General features: G+C 39.6%; 1 protein-coding gene across 4 annotated transcripts in view; it reads left to right on the top strand.

Annotated features, from left to right (window-relative positions):
* LOC122565294 (protein ENL) overlaps positions 1 to 21321 on the top strand; it is a 116700-nt gene that overhangs the window by 94204 nt on the left and 1175 nt on the right. For 3 of the 4 annotated variants that reach the window (XM_043721101.2, XM_087976077.1, XM_087976076.1), the window contains 3 exons: positions 5536 to 5632; positions 15362 to 15433; positions 16864 to 16935. In XM_043721101.2, the coding sequence (XP_043577036.1) occupies positions 5536 to 5632; positions 15362 to 15433; positions 16864 to 16935 (241 nt within the window). Of the gene's footprint in view, positions 1 to 5535; positions 5633 to 15361; positions 15434 to 16863; positions 16936 to 21321 lie in introns of those variants that run through there. The other variant, XR_015751842.1, reaches the window with a different exon arrangement.

Genomic DNA, 21321 nt, shown 5'->3' with positions numbered 1-21321 from the left:
ATAGCTCACTATAAAGGAGAAAATTGTGATTGTGACAGTAAAGTGGAGTAATTGTTCTCAATGGCACATCTCAATGGAAGTTGATGAAGAATGGTGCTTCTTTTGATGCTGATAGGGTTGGAGGTCTAGCTGTGGAAGATGCACCAAAACAATCTTATTTGGGATTCAAGGCCCCTCTGTAGTAAAAGCAAACCACTCTAAACCACTTGATAGTAGAAGGCCATGCAGAGGCCTCAAGATTGATGGCAATATCTGTTCTTATTTTATTAGTGAGGAGCTTTCAGTATTTATTATTTATCCAGTGAGTGATCGGACTTGTACTTTAACAGCAACTGCCCTCATAGAAAAGTGGAGGAATAATATCTTTAGAGTTTAAAATGCCAGTAAGATAGATTCAGAATCCAGTCAGTGCTCCCTGTACCACAGGTAGAATGCTAAGGTATTAATAATGGTTGTGAAGGATGCCTTATTTCCTGACTTAACCTGGATGTGTAGATCTGTCACTAGGCTTTTGATTTTTCTGCTTAGTTCAACAAGCCCTCTGGAGTCCTTCAAGTCTACATATTCAGCTGGATATGTAGTAGGGAGAATACTAGAAAAATATAATTGTATGTTGCATGTCTTGAGTTGGTTAACTTCACTGGTACTTCTGCATATAATTGGGGCCTGCCCAAACCTTTACTTGGTAAGTGTGTATCTGAGCTCTCTGAATTTAACTAAGTATAGAATGACATAGAACATAGAAGAACATAGAACATAGAAGAATACAGCGCAGTACAGGCCCTTTGGCCCTCGATGTTGCGCCGATCCAAGCCCACCTAACCTATACTAACCCACTATCCTCCATATACCTATCCAATGCCCGCTTAAATGCCCATAAAGAGGGAGAGTCCACCACTGCTACTGGCAGGGCATTCCATGAACTTACGACTCGCTGAGTGAAGAACCTACCCCTAACTTCAGTCCTATATCTACCCCCCCTTAATTTAAAGCTATGCCCCCTTGTAATACCCGACTCCATACGCGGGAAAAGGTTCACACTGTCAACCCTATCTAATCCCCTAATCATCTTGTACACCTCAATCAAGTCACCCCTAAACCTTCTTTTCTCTAATGAAAACAGCCCCAAGTGTCTCAGTCTTTCCTCATACGATCTTCCTTCCATACCAGGCAACATTCTGGTAAACCTCCTCTGCACCCGTTCCAGTGCCTCCACATCCTTCCTATAGTATGACGACCAAAACTGCACACAATATTCCAGATGCGGCCGCACCAGAGTCTTATACAACTGCATCATGACCTCAGGACTCCGGAACTCAATTCCTCTACCAATAAAAGCCAGTACGCCATATGCCTTCCTCACCGCACTATTTACCTGGGTGGCAACTTTCAGAGATCTGTGCACATGGACACCAAGATCCCTCTGCTCATCCACACTACCAAGTATCCGACCATTAGCCCAGTACCCCATCTTTTTGTTATTCTTCCCAAAGTGAATCACCTCACACTTAGCTACATTGAATTCCATTTGCCACCTTTCTGCCCAGCTCTGCAGCTTCTCTATATCCTGCTGTAACCTGCCACATCCTTCCTCACTGTCAACAACTCCTCCGACTTTCGTATCATCCGCAAACTTGCTCACCCAACCTTCTAACCCCTCTTCCAGGTCATTTATAAAAATGACAAACAGCAATGGTCCCAAAACAGATCCTTGCGGAACACCGCTAGTGACGGCACTCCATGAAGAAACTTTGCCATCAACTACTACCCTCTGTCTTCTTCCATCCAGCCAATTCCTAATCCAAACCTCCAACTCACCCTCAATGCCATATCTCCGTATTTTCTGCAGTAGCCTACCATGACATTACAAGAAGAGAGCTTCTATCCCCACCTTCGACATGGTGATTTTTATTTGACCAAATGAAAATAATGAATATTTAGAAGAGACAGAGAATGAAGAGAACAAATAGGAAAAGCAGCCACCAGAGAATGTTACACTGTTGAACCTTAGCAATGTTTGCAGTGTTTTCTTTGAGTTGTGCATGTCCTTCATAATATTACATCTGAAAAACTTGGCCTCTGCCAGTGGAATGGCCCTTTCATCCTGTTTTGGAATGTTTTCTAAGGTGGTGAGCAATATTCCCTGTAATCTGTACAGCCACACAGCGACTGAGAAACCCCCACCCCACTTTTCTCCATCATCTTCCATCGTAAGATTTGTATTCTGGTTTGAATACACTGTGCACTCAACTCAGAAGTCTGTGAAGGGAGGGATTTAGTTGGTGGTGAGCTCAAATTCTATTGTAATCCTTGAGCACACATCTTCAGACTCAAGATGAAAGTGCTGTTAACTGAGGAAAACTGACACATAAATAGACTTATATAACAAACAGGAATATTATTTATTGCAAAGGAAGACAGAGTGAGAAGTTTCTGATCTATTGTATATACTTGTGTATAGGTCGATCTCATGTATAAGTAGACTTCTTATTTTGGCTAAAATCTGGTATTTTACATATACCTCATCTATAAGTTGACCCTAATTTTTCAGGGGTCTCTTGCTGACCATATATGCAGCCTTAAACGGCATGATTTGCACATCTTTGATTCAAATGCAATACCTGCATCATCACATGTTACACCCACCAGTATATATTTGCACAAAGTGATTTTCAAATTGTTAAATTGAATGTTGATAACTATATATGCTGTATATATTTATTTAGGTAATATTTACATACATACATGAGGGGCATGGATAGGACAAATAGAAAAGGTCATTTCCCTGGGGTGGAGGAGTCCAGAACTAGAGGGCAGAGGTTTAGAGTGAGAATGGAAAGACTTAAAAGAGACCGAAGGGGCAGCTTTTTTACTCAGAGGGTGGTGCATGTATGGAATGAACTGCCAGAGGAAGTGGTGGAGGCTGGTACAATTGCAACATTTAAGAGGCATTTGGATGGGTGTATGAATAGGAAGGGTTTGGAGGGATATGGGCTGGGTGCTGGCAGCTGAATGGCTATATGAATAGGAAGGGTTTAGAGGGTCAAGTGCTGGCAAATCTCTATGACTCTATATATTTGACCTGTGAATGCAAATGTCAACGACACCCTATGGCAGCCCTCGACCTTGTCTTCCTGCTGTTGCCTCAGTTTCTTAGAAATAGATGTCATGTACAGTTGTGCTTGAAATTATTGTAAAACTCACCCACATTTTTCTGAAAAAATGACGTCATGAAGAAACAGCACAGTTTAAACTAAAATTTATTGAAGGTGCAGAGAAGACCAACAATAGCATAGCAGCAAGAGAGTTCTGTTTCTGAAAAACTTGTTTGAGATTGGAGGAAAAAAGCCACACAGTTAAAGGCTATGCCAAACCAGCACTACGCAAACCGAGGAAAGCTGAACAAGTGACCACAACTAGAAGAAAAGATTGCTGACTGGGTAATTCAGTGTCATCAGAATGGAAACATAATGACTCAACAACATATAAGAATACGTGCTAAAACAAAGCAAAAAAAGATGGATTCAGTAACTTCAAAGCCAGTGCCGGATGGTGCAGTGGCTTTATGAAATGGTATGATGTAGTGCTTAGACAGAAAACCAAGATTGCCCAACATCTACCAGCAGAACTTAATGACAAGTTAATTGCGTTCCATCACTTCGTAATCAGAAATTGGAAGAAAAATGAATACAGGCTCTCATACAATGGTAATATGGGTGAAGCTCCATTGAAGTTTGATATGTCAGGGAGCAGATCTGCGGACAAGATTGGAGCAAAAACAATTTTGGTTAAGACTACTGGCCATGAAAGAAGCCGATTCACTTTGTTACTTGGTTGTATGGCAGATGGAACAAAGTTAAAGCCTATGGTGATTTTTAAACAGAAACTCTGCCCAAACAGCAAATTCTGAAAGGCATTGCTGTCCTCCTCCATGAAAAAGGGTGGATGGATGAAAGTGGCTGCAAGATTTGGATAAGGGAGGTCTGGAATATGCGACCAAGTGGACTCAGAAAAGAAAAATGCTTACTAGTTTGGGATATGTTCAGACCATACAGAGTGAAATGTGTTAGCAGTGAACTTTGAGCTAACAATACTGACATTGCAATGACTCCTGGAGACCTTACGAACATGGTGCAGCCACTGGATGTTAGCATCGATAAAACCTTTTAAGGACTTAGTATAGAAGAAATGGAACACTTGGATGCAAGAAGGGGAAAAAGTTTCACAAAGGATGTCAACAAGCATGCTCCATTTCTTGCAGTTGTATGTGAGTGGCTTGTTGAGCCTTGGAAGGAGATGAGAACTAAAATTATTGTGAAAGCCTTTAAAGATTGTAGAATTTCTAATGCTTGAGATTGTAAGGCGGATGTCTATTTATGATCAGATTGAAATGATGACAAAGCAATTGATGATTCTCTTGAGAATGCAGATGAAGATGATCTATACGATGATATGCTTGACCCAGGTGACTGGAATGAGTTATTCAGCGGTGCAACTGATGGGGGCAGTGAATTTGAAGAGTTCTAATGGACTTTTGCATGTACCAGTAACTTTTGTTTTAAGCAGCTATCCCATAATATTTGAGATATATGGTGAGAAGAGGGTTTTGCTGTGAATATCCGTTTTTTGATGTAAAGTGTTTATCATATATTATTAAGTTTCATGTGAACATTTTTGAATAGAATATTATCAGTCCTTTTTTTTAAACTGCTCCTAGTGTTTTTATTTCATGAATTGTGTGTTATACAACTACCCCGGTAGATGGCCTGACCACCTGCTGGTATGCCTATTACCTTTTGTACGTATGTGTAAATCTACATGCACTTTTCAGTATTGGTAACTGCAATACGGTACAACATTGCTGTTCTACCGTAGTAGGCAGAATGGAGACAGTTAGTCGATAAATATTCAATAATGGCCGTAATTCTTTTTCCTTTTGTTATTTATTATTTTATATAGAGATTTGGCTCTTGTTTGTCCCATTTTTTGACTCATGCCAAGCATGAATTTCATCCTCTCGAAATTAATTACTTGTGTATAAGCCAACCCCCTAATTTCAGCTTTAAAATGGGCTTCAAAACTCAACCTATACATGAGTATATACGGTAATCAAAATGAGGATGAGTATCATCTAAGGCAAATGGATTTAACAGATGTGAAAAGTAGGTATGGGCATTTCATTTGGTCTAATGAAGGCAGCTTGTTGAGAAATTCAAAAATGGGTGATTTGCCATAGTAGTCAAGGGCAAAGTTTCAGAAGTGAAAACAATTGACTGACCCAGTTGCCAGTGTTCCCATTTGTAGTTAAATTCTTCTGTAGAGGAATACGATTTTTAAAAAATCTTTTCTCATCTGAGGTATTTGTTGTTAATGACATTTCTTCCTTCAAGGGTATAAAATGAGGTAATCTGGTGCAGGAGACAGTCGAGATTATAATCTAGAATTTCAGGCTTTTGTCTCCCAGTACACCAGTACCAGCAATATGTTTTTTTCGCTCAAGACTGATCAGTTATATTGTGTTCTTTTTTGTTTCAGATTGAGTTTAAGTGACGACAGTGGAAGTGAAAGTAGCGAGAACTCCAATGTCAATACCCTGGACCAGCCTCAAAAACACATAGCTGCTAATAACAAGGTACTTCTCAACATGTCAGCTTTCTGTGCTGTACTATAGATGTTTATGAGCATAGCCTTGGTTATTTAATTGTAGGCTTGTTGGAAAATGCACACAGGTAAATTGCTAAAGGTTCTAAGAGCAAAGCCTCAGAAGTACTCATGTTATCTAAGTGCTAGTGTTCCTGTTCTGGTGTTTTAATCTTTTTAACCCTTGAATGACACATAAATAAACTTGTACATAGTATGTTTATGACATAAAAGCAGTTTCACAAATACGATAAACAAAATAATAAATTAGAATGATATTAATAGATTAAGTGAATGGGCAATACTGTGGATAATGGATTTTAATGTGGGTAGATTATAGGTATATTGCTTTGGAACAAATACATTTAGACACCAATAGTTTCTAAATGGTGAAAAACTTGAAACAATGGTGGGCCAGAGTGCTTTTGGAGTCCAATTACAGTTATAAGAAATAATCATAAAGCTAATAGAATGCTGGTCTTTGACATACTTATCTAGTTTACTGTGATTCATATCAATATTTTAAAGACCATCTTTAGTTTTGAGAGGATTAAATTTGAACAGGTAAGATCATTAAAATGCTGTGCTTTAGGTATTGCTAGAACACCTCAAGAAATAGGTTGATCTATGTTTGTTTTTACTAATGTCAGAATAGAAAAGACAGTAAACAGCAGCTATGTTTGTAGAGCGAGGGGACTGCAGAAATCATATCTGATGAGATTTGCCCAGCCTTCATCAGGATTTGAATTCTATATACTGACATCAGGGTTAAGAACTTTGGTTTTCAACTTAAAGTTTAATTAATGTTGGTGTCTATTGGCCATCTCATTGAGCCTCCTTTGAGAAAGAGGAGTGTTCTGGCAGCCTTGGTTGGAATCCTGGAAAGCTCTGGAATTTTTCCAAAAGGTCCTTTTTATGGAGCACCAGACACCTAGATTGGTGGGTGTAAACCTGAGTTCAACAGCCAGAGAAAGAGAGTGTATGATGAGAGCTGAAAAGTAACTGGAGACCAGAGCAAAAAGGACTGTCAGGAATCAATGCTATTTCTCAGGTGCAGGCTCTAAGCCAGTGAGCAGTTAAGCCTGTGCTTGAGTTGAATTTCCCCAATCATGAGGTGCTTAAGAAGTCAGGGAAAACCCACTTATCTGGTGGCTAATGAGAGGACTGCAAGAAAACTCACACTTCAAAGGGCAACAGCAGAATTGAGTTCCTGGAAACTGCAGCACTTTAATTTACTCCCAAGAACTGAAGGAATTCTCAGGGCCTGAAGAGTAACAAAAGATTTTCTGAAAGGAAGTCAAACTAAAATCAGGTTCATGTGGCGATTTCAGTTTTAAAATATATGTGATCACATTTATTGCTTTTATCCATGCTAAATATCAGTAACCTAAGATAGTGTTTAGATAGTAGCGTTTTCTCTTAAAAATGGAATCTTGTTACTTTCTTCTTTCAGTGGAAAACAGAAATTTCAACTTTATGTTCAGCAGTCTCTGACAGTATGATAACACTCATATTTTGAAGCATAGAATACAGGAGGTAGAAGTTATCGACCACATCTGGAGTGTTGTGGACTGTTTTTTGGGCAGCATGCCATTAGAGAAAGTGCAATATAGATTTACCAGAGTGAAACCTGGATTCCAAGGCTTAAGTTATAAAGAGAGATCATGTAACTAGGATTCTGCTTCCTGGAATTTCAACGGATAAGAAGTGATTTCATCAAACGTTTCAAGACTTTTAAGGACAACAGCAGGGTAGATAAAAAGAGTATACGTCCAGTGTTTGAGAGGCTAAGACAATGGAACATAGTCAAAAATTAGAGTTAAACCATATTCAATTAGAAATTAAATAAGCATTGATCTCATTGAATGGCAGAACAGGCTGGAGGAAGTAAATTCCGATGATACTGCTCCTAAATCGATTTATATTTTACAGTAATTGTTTAATCTATGGGAAAAAAGTATCATTTTTAATGAGTCCTGTGAACCCTGTTGATATAAACCAGTAGTGTGTGCCAGTACTCTTACAAACACAGGCAGATTGCTTCAGACTGTTTCAAGCTGAGTGAGGACCAGCAACTTTGTTAGAGAAATAGACAACCAAGCTTTCTTTCATAACTCTCTCACACTCCCAGGCAGCTCGTTGGCTGTTCTCAGTGGGCATGTATCAGGCAGGACATGTCTAAAGTTGATTTGTTTTCTAAGTATGGAATTAATGTATTTATATAACATATCAAATTTGCTGAGACTTTCAATCACATCTGCAGATCCATGCTTTTACCATTAGATGGAGCTTCCCAAGCTCCGCAGGCTGCAGATCATTCTGCCTTTCTTTACCACTGTGTAGCTAGTTCTCATGATCCAGAATGCACTGCCTGAAAGGGTGGTGGAAGCAGATTAAACATTACCTTCCAAAGGGATTTCAAGTAGAAAGTTACAGGAAAGAACAAAGGAGTGGACCAATTAGATAGCTCTTTCAAAGAATCGTTGCAGGCACATTGTGCAAATTGACCTTGGTCTGTATTGCTAGTCTGGTGTGTGATGATAATATTGAAATATAAAAATGATATATGGTTTAAAGAGGAGACTGAATTACATTTTTGTATTTTGCTGTAATTCACTCCCTCCCTTAAATCCATTTTAGCTGAAGACTGGTTTTGGGTTTAACTCCCTACATACAGTATTATTGGACAATCTTGTACATTTTATGTAAAAAATTTCAGTTTCAAAGTCTGTCATGCAGTTAGATAGGTTTCTTACTCTATAGCACTGACTGTTTTGAAAAGTATAATTATCTGTGTATTTTCTTTTTATCGGGGCCAGTTAATTCTGCAGGGAACTATCCAACAGTATCTCTGTATTTCATTAGTTGTCTGCTGGGTATTGAAATTATGTGCTGGGACACTCTTTACTATGGAGAAAATCATTAATTGATTGTGTGAAAGGAGTTATAACAAAGTAACGACATCAAATGTCCTGGAACTGGAGCCAGAGTCTGGAAGGCTGCGTTTACATGACCTCTCACCATGCCTTATAAGTAGTTATGTTTAATTAAACCTGTTAATGTTCACTCACAACACTGTAGCCTGTACCTTTCTGCAATTGCAGCACCTGAAATATTGAAAGGAAATGAAGATGACTGATTGTCAGAACAAATTTTGAAGTGGCTTTTAAAGAGCCAAGCAGTCATGAAACAAGCACCCTGTCAGATGTGGAGAGGGAAGATAATTGGAGCAGCAATGTTCAAACGGGATCCGTCTTCACTATAAGGGATACAAAAAAAATCTACTGCTACTTGTAAATCAGAGGGCAGAAGGCAAAGATGAACTTGGTGAAATTATAATCACTGGGAAATTTATACTCAGCAAACCATGGAGCTGCAGATTAATAGGTCTCTAGCTCATGATGGACTTCATCTTAGGATCGTAAAAGAGGTGGCTATTGGGTAGTAGATGCATTGGTGTTCATTTTCCAAAATGTTTGGGGATTTGGAAGGTTTTATCAGATTGGAAGATGACAATATAAACCCTCCATTAAGATGCAAGGAAGGCCAGAAACAGGAAACGTTGGACCAATTAGCTTGATGTCTATCATTCACTAAGCAGATAATTACTGGGCACTTCAAGAATATTCTTGGGAGAAGTCAGTATGATTTTGTGAAAGGAAAGTCCTGTTTAACCAATTTGTGGAATTCTTTGAAGGAGTAGCATGAATTTTAGGTAAAAGGGAATTCATTGATATCCTGTACTTGATTTTCCAGAAAGAATTTGAAAAATTTCTGCATAAAAGACTATTGCATTGAGTAGGAGATGTTGATGTAGGGGTTAACACATTATCATGTGCAGGAAGATTGGGTGGCTGGAAGAAAACTAAGAGAAAGCATAATTGGTTCCTTATCAGAACAGCAGGTTGTGACGAGTGGTATTCTGCAGAGAGTCTGTGCTGGGTACTTAACTTTGTATTATTTATATAAAGTACTGAGTTGAAAATAAAAGCATGATGGCTAAATTTACGGATGGCACAATAATACATAGGAATTATGAAGATCATATAGCAAGGGTGCAGACTGATAGATTAAGAGATTGGGCAAAATCTGGCAGATGGAGTAGAATGTGCAAAAATATGAAGTTTAGATTAGATTCCACACAGTATGGAAACAGGCCATTCAAACCCAAGAAATCCACACCAACCTTCCAAAGAGTAACCAACCCAGACCCATTTCCGTCTGACGAATGCATCTAACACAATGGGCAGTTCTAGCATGACCAATTCACCTGGCGTGTTCATCTTTGGACTATGGGAGGAAACCCATGCAGACATGGGGAAGATCTGCAAACGCCACACAGGCAATCGCCCGAGGCTGGAATTGAACCCGGGTCCCTGGAGCTGTGAGGCAGCAGTGCTAACCAATGAGCCACTGTGCCGCCCGTTGTTCACTTGGGTGTAAAAAATAAAGAAAATCATTTACACAGAGAATGATTGAAGAATTCTTAGGTGTATGTGATCTTGTGCAGATGCAGGTACAGTGGTAATTTAAAAAACTACTGGATGTTATCCTTTATTTGGAGCGCATTTGAACATAAAAGTAAGGAGTTTGTCATAGAGTCATAGAGATGTACAGCATGGAAACAGACCCTTCGGTCCAACTCGTTCATGCTGACCAGATATCCCAACCCAATCTAGTCTCACCTGGCAGCACTCAGCCCATATCCCTCCAAACCCTTCGTATTCATATACCCCATCCAAATGCCTTTTAAATGTTGCAATTGTAATAAATAGCTTTAAATTGAGGGGTGATAGATATAGGATAGATGTCAGAGGTAGTTTCTTTATTCAGAGAGTAGTAAAGGTATGGAATGCTTTGCTTGCAATGGTAGTAGATTCGCCAACTTTAAGTGCATTTAAGCCGTCATTGGACAAACATATGGATGTATATGGAATAGTGTAGGTTAGATGGGCTTCAAATTGGTATGACTGGTTGGTGTAACATTGAGGGCTGAAGGGCCTGTACTGCGCTATAATGTTCTATGTTCTAGCCTCCACCACTTCCTCTGGCAGCTCATTGCATACACATACCACCCTTTGCGTGAAAAGGTTGCCCTTTAGGTCTCTTTTATATCTTTCCCCTTTCACCCTAAACTTTGCCTTCTAGTTCTGGACTCCCCCACCCCAGGGAAAAGACTTTGTCTATTTATCCTATCCATGCCCCTCATAATTTTGTAAAGCTCTACAAGCTCACCCCTCAGCCTCTGGTGCTCCAGGGATAACAGCCCCACCCTATTTAACCTCTCCCTGTACCTCAAATCATCCAACTGTGACAACATCCTTGTAAATATTTTCTGAACCCTTTCAAGTTTCACAACATCTTTCCGATAGGAAGGAGACCAGAATTGCATGCAGTATTCCAACAGTACCATAACCAATGTCCTGTACAGCTGCAACATGACTTCCCAACTCCTGTACTCAATACTCTGACCAATACTCTGAAAGCATACCAAATGCCTTATTCGCTATCCTATCTACTTGCAACTCCACTTTCAAGGAGCTATGAACTTGCACTCCAAGGTCTCTTTGTTCAGCAAAACTCCCTAGGACCTTACCATTAAGTGTATAAATCCTGCTAAGATTTGCTTTCCCAAAATGTAGCACTTCACATTTATCTGAATTAAACTCCATCTGTCACTTCTCAGCCCATTGGCTCATCTGATCAAGATCCCTTGAAGGTAACCTTCTTCGCTATCCACTACACCAGCAATTTTGGTGTTATCTGCAAACTTACGAATTATACCTCTTATGCTCACATCCAAGTCATTTATATAAATGACGAAAAGAAGTGGACCCAGCACAGATCCTTGTGGCACTCCACTGGTCACAGACCTCCATTCTGAAAAACAGCCCTTCACCACCATCCTCTGTCTTCTACCATTGAGCCAGTTCTGTATCCAAATGGCTAGTTGTCCCTGTATTCCATGAGATCTAACCTTGCTAACCAGTCTCCCATGGGAATCCTGGTGTAATGCCTTACTGAAGTCCATATAGATCACATCTACCACTCATCAATCCTCTTTGTTACTTCTTCAAAAAATTCAATCAAGTTTGTGAGACATGATTTCCCACGCACAAAGCCATGTTGACTATACCTAATCAGTCCTTGCCTATCAAAATAAATGTACATCCTGTCCCTCAGGATTCCCTCCAACAACTTGCCCATCACCGACGTCAGGCTCACTGTCTATAGTACCCTGGCTTGTCCTTACCACCTTTCTTAAACAGTGGCACCACGTTGGACAACCTCCAGTCTTCTGGCACCTCATCTGTGACTATCAATGAGACAAATATTTCAGTAAGAGGCCTAGCAATCACTTCCCTAGCCTCCCACAGAGTTCTAGGGTACATCGGATCAGGTCCTGGAGATTTATCCACCCTTATGCGTGTCAAGACAAACAGCACTTGGACATTTTTCAAGATGTCACCATCTATTTCCCTCCATTCTATATCCTCCATGTCCTTTTCCACAGTAAATACTGATGCAAAATACTCGTTTAGTATCTCCCACATTTTCTGCAGCTCCATACAAAGGCCGCCTTGCTGATCTTTGAGGGGCCTTATTCTCTCCCTTGTTACCCTTTTGTCCTTAATATATTTGTAAAAACTCTTTGGATTCTCCTTAACTCTATTTGCCAAAGCTATCTCATATCAACTTTTAGCCCTCCTGACTTCCCTCTTAAGTATACTCCTACTGCCTTTATACTCTTCTAAGGATTCACTCGATCTGTCCTGTTTGTACCTGATATATGCTTCCTTCCTTTTCTTAATCAAGCCCTCAATTCCTTTAGTCATCCAGCATTCCCTGTACCTATCAGTCTTCCCTTACACCCTAACAGGAATATACTCGTTATCTCATTTCTGAAGGCTTCACATTTTCCAGCCGTCCCTTTACCTGCGAACATCTACCCCCAATCAGCTTTCGAAAGTTCTTGCCTAATACTGTCAAAACTGGCCTTCCTCCAATTTAGAATTTCAACTTTTAGATCTGGTCTATCCTTTTCCATCACTTTTTTAAAACTAGTAGAATTATGGTGGCTGGCCCCAAAGTGCTCCCCCACTGACATCTCAGTCATCTGCCCTGCCTTATTTCCCAAGAGTAGGTCAGGTTTTGTACTTTCTCTAGTAGGTACCTATAGAGGTAGTTTGCTGTAATCTTACCTGAACTGAAAGATTGTCTTATGAGGAAAAGTTAGACAGGCTGGGCTTGTTTTCACTCCAGTATAGAAGAGTAAGTGGTGATTTGATTGAAGTTTATATAAGACTCTGAATGGTGTTGTCAAGGTGGATGTTGAAAGAATGTTTCCTGTCGCAGGTAAGTCCAATACTAGGTGCCATGGTTTTGAAATTAAGGGTGATCTTATTAGGTCAGAGCTTAGAGGAATTTGTTTTTGAGGATTAGACAACTTTGGAACTTCTTGCTTCTGAAGGTAGTTGAGACAGGGTTATTTAATATTTTTAAGATGACTATGGATAGATTCTTGTTTACAAAACAGTCAAAGATTATTGGGATAAATGGGAATATGGTGCTTAGGCACAGCAGCCATAATCTTGTTGAATGGTGGAGCAGGTTTGGAGGGCCAAATGGCCTACTTGCTTAACAGTTCTCTAACATCTTCTGGCTGAGCCTTCCATTATTATTTTTGAGATGGAAATAAAGGAAAATTGGTTTCAATCCTGAGTATCACATAATATAGGACCAAATGACCATAGATCATAAGAAATAGAAACAGGAATAGGCCATTCGGCCCCTCAAGCCTGCTCTGGCATTCAGTAGGATCTAGGCTGATCTGATTTCCTCATGTCCACTTTCCTATGTTCTCCCCATAATTGTTGATCAAGAATCTACTATCTCAACCTTTAATGCACGTAAGGACTCTGCTCCCCACAGCTCACTGCGCAAGGAGTTCCAAAGACACTCAGTCCTTCTGAGAGAAAAAAAATTCCTCCTTATCTCATTCTTAAATTGGCACCCCTTTATCCTGAGATTATGTACCCTGATGCTAGACTCTTCCATGAAGGGAAGCATCCTTTCAGCATTTAACCTGTCAAGCGCTTTAAGAATCCTGTATGTTGCAATGAGATTGTCTCTTATTCTTTTAAACTCCAGCAAGTGGTGTCCCAGCCTATTTAGCTTTTGCTCGTAAGACAGTCCGTCTACACAGAGAATTTTCCTCATTAACCTTTTCTGAACTGCCTGCAGTGAAAATATATTTTTCCTTAAGGAGATCAAAACTGCTCAGAGTACTATAAATGTGGTCCCTCTGGCACCTTGTAAAGTTGTAGTAAGATTTCTTCACTTTCATTCGTATGTGGGGCATGGATGTTGCTGGCTGGGCCAGCATTTATTGTCCATTCCGAGTTGCCTCTGAGAAGGTGTTGGTGAGCTGTCTACTTTAACTGCTGCTGTTCATGTGCTGTAGGTAAACCCACAATGCTGTCAGGAAGGGAATTCCATCAGACAATGGAACATTCACACCAACTGGGGCTGAAACTGGATTATGAAATAATTCACATCTTCAGCTTGTGTATGACATGCCTTTCACAGATCTCCATTGGTCTTTCTTAGACATGGTCTTTCTCGCTGGTACATTTCCTTCCTCCGATTATGAACTTTTCTATCTTGGACTTGGAAGGTTGTGAACCTAAGCTTCACTTGAGCAAGAATTTAGTCAGACAGTTCACAACAGTGCTGAGGGAACGCTGGACTGGCATGAGTGACGATTTTGGATGAGGTTTTAAACCAAGGGCCAAATCAAGCATCATCATGACACATATATCTGCAATACCAATGAAAGAAGTACAGGGATTTGATTTGATTTCTGGGCCAGCAGTCTTCACCAAAATAATAAAAAAACAAATGTTAACCAGTTGGCCTCATCACTTTTAAGGAGGTGGTGATGTAGTGATATTGTCACTAGGCGAGTAATCCAGAGCACCAGGTCCACGTTCTGGGAACATGCGTTGAATTCCAACATTTGAATTCAGTAAAAATCTGGATACTACTTTTCTGTAAATTATTTCTATCCCTTTGAATTGGCAGGAAATCAGCAGTGTTTACCAGTAGGGATGCTCATAACTTTGATAGCCAACGTTAGAGGCTATCATTGATTTAGCATAGAATCTCCCTGCTCCATTTTTCTTAATTGCTGAGCATCTATGATGAAAGTATGTTGTCGTGATAGAACCACTGGATTGGGGCTGTCGAAGGTCACGTACTTCTCTGTAAAAGAGGAGGAATCAGCATAGGGCAATCTTGTATCCTTTGGAGGCTAATCAACAATAGCAGAGCTTAACAAACCAAAGTAGATCAATTCCTAACTCCCAACAAAGTCCAAGTTATCAGGATTAGGTGAAGTTGAAGCCGTAATCAGATCAGCCATGATCTTGTTAAAAGATGGAGCAGGACCAAGGGGCTGATTGACCCTTCTGCTTCTGCATCCTATTTGTTTTGTCTATCCATTGAGCCAGTTGTCCTCTTTGCTTTCAACTGCAGATGTAATGGTGCGCTGAAATAAAATGAAATACTTTAAAATTGAGGAACTATGCAGATAACCAATATGTTAAAATATATTTGAGAAATGGAAGTGAATATTGTTCTGTAAATACTTGCGATAGAAAAAGAATCCCTTTAGAACAGCTAATTGACTTATGAATATTTATATTCATCTCTATTACAGACATCTGGCAGAAAAAGTCCTGAAAACTGTGAAAAACCTGAAAAGCTATTTAAAAAAGGATTGCAAGACAAGGTAAACAATTTTCAAGAAATTTCATTGATAATTAGTCATAACCGTCTGCAGTAGCTTTGTATAAAATGTTTTGTTTTATTTTTATTCCAATATTGTCAGACTTGATTGCAGGTGCTTTTTAATGATACTACCATCTATGCAAATTTTAGTTACAGTTTATTTAAGGAATGATATCCATACTGAGTGTAGACATAAAGTAACAAAGACTTGTGTGGTGCATTTTCAGAATGAATTTGATGTCGAATTAATTAAGAAGGATGTTTCTGGCTATTCATGGCTTCCCCCTGTTGTTGGAGTCCAGGGGGCACAATTTAAAAATGAGGGGCATGCCATTATCCTCCAAGAGGAGGAGAAGGACTTTTATGTAAAGGGTGATGAATCTTTGGAATTCTGTACCCCAGAGAGCTGTGGAAGCTCAGTTTTTGGGTGTTTAAAGTAGAGATTGAACAATTTTCAATTATCATTAGGCATGAAAGATTATGGGGGATAGTGTGGGTAAAAGACAAGGGAGTGTATGATCAGTCATAATAGTGTTGAATGGAGGAGCAAGCTTGATTTGGTGAATGCCTGCTTCTGTTCCTATCCTAGTCCTAGCCTTGTCGCTCGAGAGAGCTGTCTCCTCTGTGCCACTTCTCTTTAATGAATCCAATCATGTGACTGGATATCTGAACTGGCCAAAGTTAATGGGAGTGACACATTCCATAAAAATGGCCCAAAGCAAGAAAATAATGGAAAGCTGATTCCTTATTGGTTCTGAACACTTCAGCTGTTAGATGCCTATATTCTAATATCTTTTATGTAATGTCGGCAGATTAGGAGTTTTGGGAACCTGGCATGCTCAAGTGACTGTCTTAAAGGGAATTAATGTGTTTTATTAATTGCATTTGCAAGGATATTATGTTTGAATGTAAATGGGTTTTTATTTATTTTCTTTTTCCAATAATCGGCTTCCTTAGTTTTGTTTTGTGCAACTGTTTTATGAGCAGTATTATAAGAACTGGTGACAATATAACTTCCTTTGAGGTTTCCAAGAGCCCAAATTATTGCTGTTGAGGATTAATTCAAGAAGGGCACCAAAAACTGGTGCAGTGATACTGGAGGCATTTTTTCTTGCACAACAGTACCCCCAAAATTCATCATGTTTACCAGCCCTTCACAAAACTGGACATTCTGACTTCAGAACATAGACTGCCATGGAGCTGCATCATCGCTGCGCAATCTAACTGGAGCAGGGACAGCTGTAGCAATGGCAGAGTCTGCCTAGTGAGAGTTACAGTTTTTTACCTGGCGTTAGAGAAGAGGGTATTAGGAGAGGAACACAGGAGAGGTTTTCAGGAGAAATTTGTGGAGAAGAGGAAAGTGGAGAAGCGGGAGTGTTCTCCCACATCCTGCCAAGATAAAAACTCTAATATTCACTTTCCTTTCTGCAGTCATATACAGAAGAGTTGGTAGATCTGCATCGCAGGTTGATGGCATTACGAGAACGCAATGTGTTACAACAGGTAAATTATAAATGCACCCTTGGAAAGCGCGTACCAACTTTTTTTTAACTTGATAGTATTGCTCCTTTAAGTGCTCAGATGATTTTAATTAAAATCACAATATGTGTCGTATAATTTTAATATCTGATTGCATGCTCTTTAAGCAAAATTTAAAATTTTTTCCCCTTCTGCATAGGTATCAGTTGAGTAATCTAAATTTGTGATCTGGCTCCCCATTAAAGCATTTGCAATCTTGGCAAGCTTTAAACACTTTTTCCATACTTTTGACTCTATTTTATGGATCTATCTTTGATTTGATTTTTACCAGGCTGATTCCATGTGGGGAAATATGATAGAGTCATTATGGAATAGAAGGAGTCCATGCTGGCTTCCTGTGAAGCAGCAGTCAGTTCCATTTCCTGCTTTATCTCTGGAACCCTTCGCCTTTATTTCCCTCAGCTGCCCAACTGGTTTCCTCATTGAAATTATTGATCTTCTTTGCTTCCATCACCCTCATGTATGTGTGCATATATGGTAGTCTCTCAGAACCAGGATGCTTTAAGATGTAGGAGCAGAAGTAGTCCATTCAGCCCATCAAATCTGCTGTGCTATTCAGTGAGATCATGGCTGATCTTCTAACACTCAACTCCATTTTCTATGTTTTCCCTTAAACTCTTGGGTCCCTTTCTGATCACAAATCTGTATACCCCAGCCTTGAATTTACTTAAATGACTCAGCCTTGACAGCCCTATGAATCAAGTAATTCCATAGATTCACTAGCCTCTGAAAGAAGAAATTCCTACTCAAATCTGTCTTAAATCTGTGACCCTTTATTCTGAGGTCATGTCGTGTGGCCCTTGACTCTCACCCACAAGGGGAAGCAACCTCTCCACATCTACCCTGTTAAATTCCCTATGAATCTTGTTTATTTCAATAGGGTCACCTCTCATTCTTCTAAAATCCAATGAGAACAGATCTAACCTACTCAACCTCTCCTCATAAGACAGTCTGGCCTCCCAATTTCAGCCATGTGAACTTTCTGTGGCTCTAATGTTAGTAAATGTTTCCTTAGGTAAGGGGCCCAAAACTGATCAAAGTATTCCAGCTGTAGTCTGAATAGTACCTTGAATAATTTTTGCCAGATCTCCCTACTTTTACACATCATTCACTTTGGAATGCAGGCTGCCATTTTACTTGCCTTCACTATTAGCCACTAAAATTAGGTGCCAACGCGTGTCAAAAGCCTTTACTTGAGTTTTTATCTTGGGAATCTTGTTGTTCTGTTGCAATCACTTGCTCTGGTTTTGTTGACTGATAATTAGCATGTTTAGCTGTGTGACGATAAAGTTTCCATGGCCACCAAATCCTGAAGTGGGTCTTGATCCCAGTGCTTTTGGCCCACAGGTAAATACACTAACGCTGCCACAAGATCTCCTCACAACCCTGTCTGCTCTGATTTTCCAGATTTATTGCTTTAAAAAGTTCTTTCTCATATCCCACCTACTTCTCTTATGCAAATCCTTAAGTCTGTGTCTCCTGGTCCTTGTACCATGTGAAGAAAATCAGATACATGGAGTAGTGACCTTCAAATGTAACCACTCATATATAATTAAAACTCCTTCAGCAAACTTTTAAAAGTGTAACATCTAAAATTAGACATCCAGTTGACTTCAGCTAAAAGAATCAAAGGTCTTGTGACCTACTGATAATGTCCCAACCTCTGGGATAGAAAGTCTGGGTTCAAGTCCCACCTGCCCTAGAGGAGATTTTAAAAAATGATCAAATTCAGTTTGGTTCTGTCGGAAAGTACCAATGCATACTGAAACAGCAGAAAACTATATGATTAATTCACTCATTGTTTCTTAGCTGATGACAAATTAGAGTTGGCAAGTAACAGGAAATAACCAATCCATTGCTGCAACGTTTCAGTGGTTTGTTTGATTTGCCATCATGAAATGTTTGTCCAACTGAAAATCCATCTGCAGAAGTAATACTTGTAGCATGCAAAAAGTAAACAATTTTGATTAAAGTGCTTAATTTTAACCCTCAGATTTGCCTGCAAGGTGTTACACATTTACAGAAAATGTTTCCTCAGAGTTGAACCACTGAGTAGGCAGTTTGGAATCCTTTGCAATTCAATTAACATGAGTGTCGTGCTTGGAAATGGATGCCATCAATCTGCACTGTCCAAATTTCTGCTTCTGTTCTTACTCAGATTATGTGGTTCTCAGCCATATGGTGACATAATTAACTTTATACTGTCCTGTTTCAGTATTTCTGCAGCAGTTGTAACTTTAAATATAAATCTGAAGTTGCAGGACTTTAAATGGAATTGGTTCTTTTCCATATTTATCCTGTTACTATTTTCACATTTTCCTCTTTCTGTCTCTCGCTTTCACCTGGTACTATCAAAACCCTAATTTGGACTCCTTACCGCATGACTTGATTTCTGAATATATTTCTATTAGGCCTCAGTCTTCAAGAAATTACAAATTATTCAAAGTACTGCAGCAGCTTCCCACTTTCCAAGCCACAGTGCACTTAATTTAAGTTTCCTGGAATTGAGAAGTGAGAATTTAACCTCAATATAATTTTGTGTTTCACCAAGCATGGCATCAAGGAGCCCCCAATCAAAACTGGACCTAAGGGGAAGGCACTCTACTGATTGGAGTCATATCTAGCACAAAGGAAGAAGGTAGTGGTTATAGATGCTCAGTCGTCTCAGTCCAGAATATCTCTGCAGTTCCTCAGGGTAGTGTTCTAGACCCGACCATCTTCAGCAGTTTCAATAATGACCTTGTTTTCAATCACAAGGCCAAAATGTGAATATTCACTGATGACTGCACAATATTCAGAGCTAGTCATGATTCAGGCTTGGGCCACTAGCTGTTAAGTAATATTTGTGCCACACAAGTGCCAGATAATGACCATCTCAAAGAAGAGAGAATCCAATTGTTTGCCTGGGCATTACCATTGTTCAGTACTCCACTTGTAACATTTTGGGGCTTACCATTGACCAGAAACTGAACAGGAACAGTCATATAAATGCAAGAGCAGGGTCAGAGGCTACCAATTCTGTAGTGACTAACTTAACTCCTGATCCCTCAGAGCACATCCACCATTTACAAGGCACAAGTGAGGTGTGTGCTGGAATACTCTCCACTTGCCTGAATAGGCACAGCTCCAATAATACTCAGATGCTTAACACCATTTAGGGTTAAGAATGATTGACATTCTATCTGAAACCTTGGAAATTCACTCGCTTGACCAACAACACGTAGTGACAGCAGTGAGCACCATCTACAGGACTCACTGAGGGACTTCCCAAACCTGCAACCTCAAGTACTTCTTAGGACAATGGCAGTGGATACAATAGGAATATAAAAATCTGCAAGTTCTCCTCCGAGCCACACATCATCCTGACTTGGACGATATTGCCATTCATTTGCTATTGCTGGGTTGAAATCCTGGAAATCCCTTCCTGACAACGCTGTAGGTATATCTGCAGCACCTGGACTGCAGCAGTTCAAGAAGACAGTTCACCATTGTCCTCTTAAGGGCAATTAAGGACAGGCCATAAATATTGATCATCATGTGAATTAATGGAGTCAATTTGAAATCATCATGGGGTGGTATCAACCGTGGCTCATTTGTAGAGCTTTCATCTCTGAGTCAAATGGATTGGAGGTTCAAACATATAATCAAGACTGCCACTTTGTTGAGAGAGTACTATGTTTTGGATATTGGTGGTAAAATAAGGTTCTAACTACTCCAAAGCTTAAATGACATTATTCAAAAACTAAGTAAATATCTGAAACAGCATTTGTCTCCATTTGCATTATAATGCAGATTATCTGGTCATTGTCTCTTTGCTGGATGTGGGGCTTGTTAAAGTTGGCTACCATGTTTTCCTACGTTACAATAGTACTTAATTTAAAAAAAAATTAATTAATGAGATGTGGACATTGCTGGCTAGGTCAGTACTTCTTGTCCATCAGCTAATAACCAATCATATTGCTGTGGGTCTGTTCACATATAGGTCAGACCAGATAGATAGCAGATTTTCTTTCCTTAATGGAAGTTAAAGAATCAGAAGGGTTTTTACAACAATCATTACATGTTTGGCATGAGGCTAGCTTTTAATTCCAGAGTTCACTGAATTCAGTCTTCCCATCTGGTGTGGTGGGTTTTGACGCCTTGTCAGAAGATTAGACTGGGTTTCTGGATTACTAGTCCAATGATATTACTGTTACGCTACTATCACCCCTTATTATATGTAAAGCTGCTAAAATGTACCAAAGTCATGAAAAGGACAATATACATCAAGTTATTTCTAACAGTGAAAAGCAAATTGGTTCCTGTTGAAGTTAAACTTTTGCGTGGTTCTCCTTTTCTCATCAACTCCTC

The sequence above is a fragment of the Chiloscyllium plagiosum genome, unplaced genomic scaffold, assembly GCF_037043375.1.
Source record: "Chiloscyllium plagiosum isolate Xiang-an unplaced genomic scaffold, Cpla_swu_hap1 HiC_scaffold_28, whole genome shotgun sequence".
NCBI lineage: Eukaryota > Metazoa > Chordata > Chondrichthyes > Orectolobiformes > Hemiscylliidae > Chiloscyllium > Chiloscyllium plagiosum.
This window is presented reverse-complemented; position numbering and strand designations above follow the sequence as displayed.